Below are 12,463 nucleotides of genomic sequence, written 5' to 3'. Positions count from 1 at the left end.
CACATTTAGAAATCTTACTATTATATGATCATGCTAAGATGAACTCAAAAATATATAAACAAATGCTTTGCTTTCTAGTAATCTGTGGGTTGCACAACTATTTACATAGGGGCTAGGATGATTTGGAAATCTCCAAGCCCCCTTTCCCCGATTCTGTAAGTCCTCAGAGGCTTGTGCAGGCTCATTTCTTCTCCCCATTTTTTCTTTTACTTGACTTCCAGTTACTTCCCCATATTCTGCTCCTGGAGAGTTGTCCTGATCAAACCAGGGTTTTTACATTATTTTTACTTGGGGAGTACCCAGCTGTTTTGAAACCCTACTTTGTCTGCAGGTGGTCCAGTTTTAATGATTTTAGTGGCCTTTAGAAGATGTTTTTAAAAATAGCAATTAAGATACATGATAAGAATTCTGATTTTTTTAAAATCCAAAACCATCCAGTACTTTCATTTAAGGTTATAACCCTACTCTGAGTGTTTTTCCAGATGACAGTTTTTCCAGGAGCCGTAATGCCAATACTAGAAGATGAACTGGAAATACTTAAATGAGTTTTAATGTTACTCTTATTGTTACCCATGTTGATCAGGATCATTTCAACTAGTAGTCTTCAGCAGGAGAACTGCTATTGTCTTTTAATTTCTTGCAGGAGTGTTACTTCACTACAAATACATTACTGTTGCTTGAAGAAGCATATGGCATATCTACATCTTGTGTTGCCATGTTTTGACACTGTGTTTCTGTTTGTCCCTAATTTATTTTGATGTTTCCATTGTTGCTCTTTGGCTTGGTTGTTTAAAAAGCTGAATATGCGTATGAGCAACATAGTACATTTTCTTTAATATGTGTGAAAGGAGGGGATTTATTTTATAGAATTGTTAAGTAGCTGGGATTCTAGTTTTGATTCCAGTGGGTGACCTTGGGTCAGTCACAGTCCTTTCAGCCCAAAAAATAAAGCTAGCTTGCCACAAACAGAGCTAGAATTTCAGACTGCCAGATAATCTTTGGATCTTCTGGCTATACTATACCCACTGCCATACAATAATTATGATGTTGGTTCTAATCCCTGATTATTGGGGTTTTTTTCCTGTTTGGGAGTTCATTGAATGTGATTGTGAGGGAGGCTGGGTGGGTCAGTGAACAGAAATATTACATTACCTTGTTCTTATAAAAGCTAGGGATGTCACAGTAAAGTTAGTGCCTCATTAAGCATGAGTTTTCTTTCATTTTAAAATAGAAGACACATCTAAAACTTTGGATGTCATTCTTCCTCTGTCACTTGTGCAGAGTTTATGCTGTGGGGTTCTCAGTTTGGTGTAGTGGTTAAGTGTGTAGGCTCTAATCTGGGAGAACCAGGTTTGGTTCCCCACTCCTCCATATGCAACTGCTGAAGTGACCTTGGGTCAGTTATAACTCTGTCAGAGGCTGTTCTGAAAAGAGCAGTTTCTGTCAGAGCTCTCAGCCCCACCTACTTCACAGGGTGTTTGTTGTGGGGCGGGGAAGGGAACAGAGATTGTAAGCCACTCTCTTTTGGGTAGTGAAGGGCAGGGTATAAATCCAATCTTTGCTCTTCCTCTTAATATGCTACTATTCAGACCTCTTCTGCTATCTTTGGCCCTCATTTGAACACATTTCTTCTGTGCCAAGTACAATATGTCCAGTCATTACCAATGGTTTAAAGTTCTCTGGCACATCACTTCTGCCACACTAACTCACTGCCTGTTCCATGACAGGTTCTCTGATATGCAACATGCTCATGTTGTTTGTGGGAGAAACCTGTGGTGGGGGTTGAAGAAAAGTTGGCTATTGAATAGCCATGTGAAATATGAGAAAATCTGGCATTACTGGGAAGTGCTAGGTACATTGGCCCAGTAGCAGTTTGCTCATATAAGGGCTTCTAGTGGGAAGCAGAATCATCACTAGAAGCCTATGAAAGTTCTCTCTGCATCTGCAAATCCATGTGAAAGGGAAGGATTGTGGTGTTCATTGGTATTAGTTAGTACTTCTTGCTTGATGCTTTATTTAATGGAGAAAAGACAAGGCAAGACCTGGTTATATTACCTTTTTCATATTGGTGAATATATTACCTTTTTCATACTTCATTGGTGAATATATTACCTTTTTCATATATTACCTTTTTCATACTGGAGATGGCATTATTTATATATTTCCCTTGCTTAGAGGTGAATGAGATAATGCCTTTGATTTGTTTAACTTCTAGAACCATGTCTGTTCTGGTGGTCCACTGAGAAAAATGGTCAACTTACTCAGTTTTGGGAAAACTATATTTTAATTATGGAGACTCTGGAAGGAAATCAGGTAAATGTTATGCAGTATCTTTACAAATTACTGTTGAGGGTTGCTATAAAGGAAAGAAGAATTGCACAACAGTAAACATGTATATACTGCAGAAACTAGCAGGTGCTGAGAATGACTTCTTGCCAAGCAAAACACCTCTGATGCATTTCAAACTTAAATCTTCTTTCCTTGAGAGAAAAAGTTTAAACATAAGAGCAACTGTTTGGTTTCATAGTATTTTTTGAGGTAAAAGAAGATTACAGCAACAGCATTATGCTCATGTGTGATGTTCATAAATGGGGTACTGAAATTGGTCTACAGAGATACGTGCTATAATTTTTGACATGAGAAACAAGAATACTCTGAAGCAAACTAACTTGCTATATAATGCTTATGTTATAATAAAACAATTTAATCCAACACATTGTGAGTTAATTATTGGAATTCAATAGAATGCTTAATAATTCCTAGAACATGTAAGATATAAAATAGCAAGACATGTTATATAAGACATGAACAAAAAGGATTGGTGTCAGCGATGTAAACACCACCAAATACAGAGTACATATTACCAGGGCTTTTTTTTTTAGTAGGAACTCACAGGAACACAGTTCTGGCTGGCTTGGCATCAAGGTGTGGCCTAATATGCAAATGAGTTCCTGCTGGGCTTTTCCAAGAAAAAGCCCTATGCAAAACAATGGTGATGTCAGGGGGTGTGGCCTAATAAGCAAATGAGTTCCTGCTGAGCTTTTTCCTACAAAAAAGCCCTGCATATTACACAGTGAATAAGCTGAACTCCTCTATGAATCATAGAATCTCCAGGGAATTTTCCATGGTGTTTAGGACAGGGACTTCAAGCAGAAACTTGTCATCAACTGCGTAAATCCTGATGGACATTTGATAAAAAGTGTTTCAAGAAGACCTATTTTCAAGATCAGAGGTGGCCAGATACCATTTATTAAAAGGGCATATTAAATGATGGAACACCATTGCCGTCTGTCACTCCCAGTCCACTTCATATTTCAACTAGCAAGTGGCAACACAGTAACAGAGTGAACAAAAGCAAAATGAGATGTAAGAATCTTTGATGTTAGTCTACAGACATTACAGAATTCTGAAATTGTCGGCATCTTGATAAAACATAACTTGATAAAGCATGTGAAACATAACTTATCAGCTAGTGAATGTATAGAGGAGTTACACCTTTGCGAACCAACTTCTGCTGAATGAGGACACCTCCATTGGTGATTAATTGAATATTGAGCACCTTGTGCTACTCTTAAGACAGACTGAAATGTTAAGCACATTGTGCCGAAGACTGTAGTCACATTGGAGTCCTTTCCTGAATAATAATTTTGTTTCTGTGATTCCTTGGTATCAGTAGGAGCTTGTAATTATGTTAGAATCTCCTCAGCTTGGTTGAGACATTTTCCAGACCTTTAACAGATTTTGAACTTCTTTAAAAATAAAGATCCATCATCAAAAGGTCTTGTTTCACAGATATATCAGATCATGGTTCAGATAGAGAGTAAACCGATTATAAATTATCAGTCTCGATGGAACAGTCTGTCAAAGTAATATAGAAGAGGATGACTAGGAACAAATATGGAATTCTCCCAGCTCTCGCTCCACTGTTCTTAATATAAAATCTCAATCATTTAAAATGCAAAGATGATATCTTACATTGTCAGTTACATAAAATAAAAATTATTACCCAAATTGTTAGAAAAATTGTGGTCACCAGGTAGACTTTTCCCACTTGGTGGACCAGTGAATTAATACAGTTGTACTCCCGTGGTGCAGATGTTAAAGCTACAGTACTGCAGTCCTAAACTTTGCTCAACCTGAGTTCGATCCCCGGTGGTAGCTGGGTTTTCAGGTAGCCGGCTTGAGGTTGACTCAGCCTTCCATCCTTCCGAGGTCTGTAAAATGAGTACCCAGCTTGCTGGGGGGGAAGTGTAGATGACTGGGGAAGGCAATAGCAAACCACCCTGTAAAACTGCCATGAAAACGTGAAAGCAGCGTCACCCCAGAGTCGGAAATGACTGTTGCTTGCACAGGCAAGGGACTGGAAAGATATTATTCAACAAATTAAGCAAATAACAAACTTTGACTTACCTTTAGTATCAGAATTGTTCCTACTTGATTTCTGGAAGCAACCTTTAAAGGCTAAAAGTAAAATAAAATTAATATCAATATTGTTAGCTATGGCCAGTATTACATTGGCAGTTATGTGGAAAAATAAGAATGCCCAAGCTTGACTTTGGAACTACTTTATTATGAATAAAATTTCAGACAATTAATTATACTAAAGCAAATAATTCCACTATGAAATTTGTTGAAGTATGGTTTCCTGTAGTTCAGTATATAACAAAAAGATATACTTCATAAGAATACACTGTATCAAGTTATGTTATTTTTTTAACAGTCCTCTGGTATATTTGTAGATAACCAACAGATATGGAAATGTCATTTTGGTGACTGCCCAGATGTTATATGTTGTTCTGTATATTATTAAATTTTATTTTTTAAAAAAACCTGTTAGATCCCTACTTGTATTTCGATTGATTGATTGATTCAATTTACTGAATTGCCCCATCCCAGCCTAAGCTGGACTCTGGGCATGTACAACAGATAAAGAGTATATAGATTAAAACAATGCAGTAATACAAATTAAAACAGTAAATTTCTAAACTCCCAATGGTGTCCTGGTGATTTTGTTCCTTGTCCAGATATTTGGAACATACCGGGGTGGGGAGGAACCTTGGGAGGGAGAAGGAAAGAAAAGGAAAAATACCAGCCATCACTGTCCTCAGTCAAAAGCCTGGTGGAACATCCCTGCCTTACAGGCCTTGCAGAATAGCATAAGATCCTGTAGGGCCCAGATGTCCTCCTTCAGAGAATTCTACCAGGTTGGAGCCAGAATTGAAAAAGCTCTGGCCCTTGTTGAGAACAGCCAGACCTCTTTAGGGCTGGGAATCACCAGCAGATTGCTGCCAGCAGAGCGTAGTGCTCTACCACGGACATAGCAGAGGAGACAGTCCCACAGATAAATTGGTCCTTGTTTTGTTTGTTCCTATAATTTTTATGACTTCAGATTTATCACAGTCTTGTAGAAGAGACTAGTTTATAGTTTGTACTATAGTTTAAATATTTATTTGCAGAGAAAATCAAATTAATGTATCTTTTTTTATTTTAGGTACATGTTATAAAGCCAGTTTTACCAAAATTAAATAGCTTATATGAACTTGCGTTATTGGAACAAAAAGGTAAGACCATTTTTAGACAATAACACTAACTCTGTTTGGTACTGAAGAGGATGATTTTACTTATTTATAGAGCTGCAAAAATTCCTGGCATCTGGTAGCTTAGCAAGTTAAATAATAATTTTCTAACCTTGATGGATAACAAGCAGGATTTTTTTCCCTAGAAAAAGAGGTGCTGGAACTCTCAAGAGGGAAATGAAGGACAAACAAATGGGTGCCCTTCATTAACTTTTAAACATTTGTTTAGAATTTTGTTTCCACAACGAGGTTCTGGAACTCCATTCCTCACATTCCCCTATTTAAAAAAACCCTGATAACAAGAATATAAGAGTGGGGACCTATAAGATTGGGGGGGGAGGAATACCCCCTGTCTCAGCTTCTTTCCTGTTGTCTCAGTTATTGCTTAAATCTCCAATCCAATTGGCCTCTGCTTTCCAGGCCCATAGCCAGAAATTTTAGATTTGGGAGGGGCATGGAAAAATTTTTTGGGTGGAGGGCCCCCTGCTCTGGCGGCCCCCACTCTCTCTGCTGTCACTTCTCCCGCCCCTCTCTTCAGTGCCTCCCGCTCCCATCCACCCACCTGGTGAAATGCCGGCTCCTAGGGCTCTTTCAAGGCCCCCTCCCCCCGCTGATAAGGTGATCTGTGGCAAAAGTCGTGCTGAGGCCGGCAGTTTCTATGCCAGCTTTCCAGCACGCTCAGCACGTTCAGTGCTGGGACGGCCAGCGCTGAGTGTGCTGGAAAGCTGGCATAGGAACCATTGGTCTTGGCATGGCTTTTCCCACCGATCACCTGATCTGCGGGGGAAGCACCTTGAAAGAGCCCCAGGAGCCGGCACTTCACCGGGTGGGTGAAAGAGCTTCCACGGGGTGGAGGCCACCAGAGCGGTGGGGAGATCGGGGGCTTCCAGAAAAGTGGTGGCGGAGAAATTGGGGGCTGCCAAAGCAGCGGGGAAAGGAGGGGCCATAATGGTCAAGGGGGGATTGGTGGAAAGCCCGGGCCCCCCTGTGGCTACAGGCCTGCTGCCTTCCTATCTTCAGGTTTGCTTTTCCTCCCTCTCTGCTGCTCAGTTTGTTTCATTCCTTCCTCCTCCAAACTTCTTCCCTGTCTTCCTCTACTCAATACCTGCTTCTGCATTTCCCTGCTCTACTCTGCTTTAATCCTATCTCCCCTCCCCCACAACTCTTACATCTCACCTCTTCCAGAATCTGTCTTCCTCCCTCACTGCCTGTTCAAAGCATCAGCCACCAACCTCCCAATGCTTGGGGAGAGTCCTCTGTTGCTTGGGGTTGCCTTGTCATGGATCCAATGGGAATTAGCCAGCCCAGGTTCAGCTAGATATTTAATATGTGTCAAAATGACAGCTTCATAAACTAGGAATTTGTATAATTTAATGCAACTATATTGGAATTTAACTTATGGTGTAGTCATTAATTTTGTACTAGGATCTGGGAGACTCAGGTTCAGATCACCACTCTACAATGGGTGACCTTTAGCCAGTCATACACTCTCAGCCTAAACTACCTCACAGGGTTTTTGTGACAATAAAATTGAGGAGAGGAAAACAATGTAAGCTGCTTTGGGTCCTCATTGGGAAAAAAGGCAGAGTATAAACAAGGTTGCCAGGTCCCAGCAGGGGTTCCCCCACTTTTGGAAGCTTTGATCTGCCACTGGTTGGTGAGAGCAATCCCACCCCCAAACAGGGACATCAGGTGATATAATTATGCTGGGACACTCTAGTATTTGGATAAACTATGGAGAGATCCCTGGTGAGTTTGGTATTAGAACAAACGCATTAGGGCTTTTGTTGATTTGCACCAACTTTTGCTGTATATATATTTTAACTGTTTTTACCCACTTATTATTTGAGCACTGTAAATAAACTTCTTTTTGTTGTTATACTGCCTGGGTTCTCACGTCTCCTTGGTCACAGTTAAGAGGCATTTGTTAATAAGGAAGACAAGGGTGGTTGGATGCTCTAGGGTCTCCACACAGACCCTTACCAGAGTGGTGGCAGCAGCCAGTAGAATTCCCTGCTAGGCCCCTGCTGTGTGACAGGGCCAAAACCCATAGAGTTTTGCCCAGCGCAATGACATTACTTCTGAGTGATGTCATCGCATTGGGGATGTCACATAATGCCCCTGTCCACCCTCAGAATGCCCCCCAAATCTCCCTGGCTGGAAAGGTGAGGGGACCTGGTATCTTTAGTTATAAATGAAGTAAATAAATATACTTGATAATCTTCCACATATGTTGTTATGTAAAATACTTAGATATTGTGTTGTGCACATTGGTGATAACTTATTTTTTTTATATAACAACAGATAGTTGGGTCTTTCACCCATCATGGCACATGTGCATTTACAAAAGAATGTTTGAGAGTGAAAACAAAACGTTGGCTAAGGAAGGAGTTATTCATTTTCTTGAAATGTGGCAAACACAGTGCCTACCCCCATCACCAGGATTTTCAGAGGTAAGGTCTGTTTAACTGTGTATTTTAACTCTGTCTCAACATTCCTTAGATTGGAATGTTGAAAAGGTATTTACTGACTGCTCTCATTATGGAACACTCATATTTTAGAAAAGATTGTACACTCAGGGATTGTAAAATAGGGTGCAGGTTCTTGGCAGAAATTTAGGAAAGCACAGCATCTCCCCCAGATGATGGAAGCATTATCCATTGGGGCCTTAGTACATACTATACAGCTTGCTCTAGTATACGGTTTTGCAGTTAGCCTTCTGAAGAAATCAAAAGCATGCATATCAGTAAGGCTTATCAAATCATGGTAACCTACAAATCATTTGCACTCATTTGTTTAATATCTGAACAAAGCCTATCTGCTGTGTGAAAGAGAATATGCAAATTCCTTTTTTTAAAGTAATTGCCCAGATAATGTGATGATATCTCTATGTCCATATTCTTAAATGTTCTTTAAAAATTAAAGATAATAAAGGAAAATTAATTAAACTGCAAAGAATTTCTGCAAAAGCTCACACAAGTTCTCTCAGTACTCTGTATGATTACCTCTCAGTATAAGATATACCGACCTGCGGTTCTTTTAACTAAATGTTGAAAGAAGGGAGAAGGTATCTTTTCAGTTACAGCACTCTTTGAAAGATATGTGTAGCAGGATGTCTGATAAATGCACTATTTTACTGCAGTTGGGAACTGGTAGATGTGGGGGTGAGATGTATCGAAGAAAGCCAGTAAGTGGTAAGGAAGCTTCCTGCCTGTCTAACCTCCATAACCCCCCAAGTGTTGATGAGGCAAGGGGCTCTGTTTTCTTCACCTGTACACTAATGCTATGTTATACAAAGTAAGGCACAAAACCTCAGAACTATATAGTTCCAGGAAGAGGAAATTGAGCTTGCTTGTGTAACAGAGGCATGATTTGAAGAAAACAATGTGGTATATCTGTATAAGACCACATGGTTATGCAGTCCTCACTCAACCATGTATGGTTGGCCATGGAGGAGGTGTGGCCATTATCCTCTGTGAGTCCTTCAATTCCACTGCAGACTTCCAGCACAATTCCAGTGCAAACTATTTATTTATTATTTATTCCTTTAGATTTATATCCCGCCCTTCCCGTGAACAGGCTCAGAGTGGGTCAGTATAATTGGCATTGACTGTATCATTGCCAATGACTGTATCAATTGACTGTATCATTGCCAGCTATCATTGGCATTGACTGTACGCTCCTCACATTAGGGACTAAGGATAGATTAGGCATTCTGCTTGTTTACCAGCATTTAATTCTCCAGGGGGCACCTTGACTGAGCTGGTGGTCTTGAGTGTAGTACTGGAGACACACAGACTAATTGTTCTGGGGAGCGTCAGCATTCATGCTGAGAATACCTCACTGGGACTGGACTAGGATTTTATAGTTTCTTTGTCTTTCTTGGATCTCTCCCAAATCATGATTGGCCCAACATGTGGAAGAGGTCATAATTCAGAACTTTTGCACTGAATTTTTGAGGGAAAGGGCTGAAAAGTCACCCTGAAACATGGTCTGACTCTATGGACCACTTTGACCCAGTTGTTATGATGGATGTTGGCAAGCTCCTGGGATTCATGAAGGCCACTACTTGTCTCCTGGATCCTTGTCCGACCTGGCTTCTAAAATGATGTAAAGCCCACATAAAGGAATCCTTAGCATCTATAATAATAACTCTCATAGCCAAATCCAGCACTGCCATTAGATAATATCTGTGGGAACAAGTAATTGGCCATCACGGCTCAATCAGTCTTTGGCCTCCTATTGGCTGACTTCCCTGCCCCCATCTACTCAGGCCCAGGAATGTTGAACAAACTGCCAAAAGCAGTCTTACCTCAGAGATCTCTAATGCTTCTCTGTGTCCTCTCTGTCAAACAGCCTCAAAAAGGGCTGCAGAGTTACTATGGCCAAGGCCTCCCAGCACATGCAGCCTCTGAAGGCCACAGAAAAAGCCAGGGAGGCCAGGCCCATTGGGAGTGTTTCCTTAGTCTCTTAGAGACCATGGCTGCTGCCTGGGAAGTGCTAGCCAGAGGCTGTTGCTAGGCAACCCAGGCTCCTTTTCTCAGTACAGGGAGAGGCCTGCAGTGAATAGAATGCCATAGAGTCCACCCTCCGAATCAGTTATTTCCTCCAGGATAGGGAGAGAGATCTGTTATCTGGAGTTCAGTTCAGGCTCCACCTGGGGGTTAGCTACTGTATGCCTGGCTGCTTTCTATTGTTCAGCAGCAGCCTCCGCCTCCGGCAAGACAGCCACTGTAGCACAGGATTTAGGGTTTCAGAGCGGGATCTGCCAGACCCAGGTTTTTGCTGTGGAAGCTGATTGGGTGATTTTGGATCACTCACAGATTTTCAGCCTCATCCACCTCACAAGGTTGTGAGAGGAGAATGATGTAAGCTGCTTTGGTCCTCCTCCCCAGTGTGAAGAAGGACTGTCTTTTTCCTATGTAGAGGCTGCAGGGAGGGGGGAGGCAATGGAAAGCTGAAGTCAGGGGCAGATAAAGGGAAGGAGATAGGGTTGCCAACGTCAGGTTAGAAAATTATTGGAGATTTAAGGGGTGGGGCCTGAAGAGAGTGGGGTTTGAGGAGGGGTGATATTTCAAACACCACTGTTGCCAGTCTCCAGGTGAGGCCTGGAATCACTCAAATTACAGCTGTTCTCCACATGGCAGAGATCAGCTCCCCTTGAGGTGGGGGGGGAGTGAATGCCTTCACTTGGGTGGGTGGGAAGACAGCAAGGGTGGGGGCACTCAGAGCCTCTTTCTAGAGCCTGTTGTATTTTTCTTCACAAATGGCCTTATTGATAGTATATTATAAATCAATAATTAATCAGGAGACCTTCCCTCAACTGCTTAGAGGTGGCTATCCATCTGCTATGTGACAAAAATCCCTACAGAAAAATGATGTAGCCAATTACCTTCTTTCTAATCTGCTCTTCCTAGGCAAAGTGATTGAGAGAGTAGTAGCAGTCCAACTCCAGGTCTTCTTGGTTAACTCATCTGTTCTAGACCTTTTTCAGTCTGGGCTGTGGGACGGAGACAGTTCTTCTGGCTTTAGCTGACAACCTCCACCTAAGTGTAGACAAAGGTCAGATCTCCTTGTTGCTCCTACTGGATATATCTGTCACCTTTGATATGGTGGCCCATGCCATATTGTTGCGGCCCCTGGAGGCAGAACTAAATATCACAGGTTGTACATTGGACTGGCTCAAATGATTTCTCATGAAATGGATCCAGAGAATTGCCATTGGAGACAAGTTATCATTAGTGTGGCATTTGTTCTGTGGGGTCCCCCAGGCACAAGCCCATCACCCATGCACGTCAGTCTTTATGTAAAGCCCCTAGGCCAAATCATTCATAGTTTTAGGGTGGGCTATCATGCTAACAATATGCAGCTATATATATCCTTATCCAAATTTCCTGGTGATTCAGTAGAGGTCCTAAATAGCTGCCTGACTGCTGTGGTTAAATGACTGAGAGTGAACAAATGAACACTGAACCCTGGAAAGATAAAAGTGATGCTGGTGGGAAAGTGGAGGTCTTGAAGAACATCATGTTCCCCACTTTTGATGGGGTTCAGCTGACACTTGCCAACTCAGTTAAGAGTGTTGGTGTTATAACTGCCCAATATTACTGCTGTAGAAGCAAAATAACACTGCTGCAAAAACAAGGTTTTCTTCTGACTCAGCCTACCTCATTAAATGCCGATATGGCTTATCGGATCACCTGGGTCTACACCATGTTTACACTGAGACTAGACTATTGTAATGCACTGTAAATTGGTCACCCTCAATTCAGAAACTCCAGTTGGCACAGAATGCGTCAGCTCAGCTATTATTAGGAGTTAGATGGAGCATGCAAATTACTCTCAATCTACAGTCACTCCACTGGCTGTCCATCAATTACTGTGTTCAAATTACAGTGTTGGCTATCACATACAAAGTCTTTCTTGGCCTTAGACCCTCATATTTGTATGATCATCTCTCCTCCCATGTGCTGCCATGACAGCTTGGCCCATTGAGTCTTCTGCACGTACCAATCTGCAAATGGTCAAAAATCCACAACTGCCCATAAATGTGCCTTCTCTATTGTGGCCCTCAGCTTGTTGAATGGTCTGCCTGAGGAGGTCAGAAAGGCTCATTCCTGGCTTTCTGCAAACTATACAAAAAAGAATTATTCAAGAGGTCTTTTGTATGAAAGTGAATTTGCTCTGGAAGGGCAGAACCATGGTCAAGGTCAAAGCCCACAAGACTAGTCACTCTAAGGGAATCTTTTTCAGGTTACAGTTAGTGGATGGCTGAAATCTCGTCTGGAGAAGGGGATGTTGTAAAGGCTGACAACTGAGAAATTAGGATCTGGTCCTTCCAGAGTCTTTCAGAGGGCCGCTCAAGCCTGCCTGGTCCTTGGGTGATG

At 41.7% G+C, this 12,463-nt stretch overlaps 1 protein-coding gene across 3 annotated transcripts in view; it reads left to right on the top strand.

The window, feature by feature from the left end:
- The window catches only part of TARBP1 (TAR (HIV-1) RNA binding protein 1), a 58,977-nt gene that overhangs the window by 2,061 nt on the left and 44,453 nt on the right, over window positions 1–12,463 (top strand). For all 3 annotated transcript variants that reach the window (XM_060243019.1, XM_060243014.1, XM_060243023.1), the window contains exons 2-4: window positions 2,216–2,313; window positions 5,492–5,561; window positions 7,881–8,029. In XM_060243019.1, the coding sequence (XP_060099002.1) occupies window positions 2,216–2,313; window positions 5,492–5,561; window positions 7,881–8,029 (317 nt within the window). The remainder of the gene's footprint in view (window positions 1–2,215; window positions 2,314–5,491; window positions 5,562–7,880; window positions 8,030–12,463) is intronic.

This window comes from Heteronotia binoei, chromosome 1, assembly GCF_032191835.1.
Source record: "Heteronotia binoei isolate CCM8104 ecotype False Entrance Well chromosome 1, APGP_CSIRO_Hbin_v1, whole genome shotgun sequence".
NCBI lineage: Eukaryota > Metazoa > Chordata > Lepidosauria > Squamata > Gekkonidae > Heteronotia > Heteronotia binoei.
This window is presented reverse-complemented; position numbering and strand designations above follow the sequence as displayed.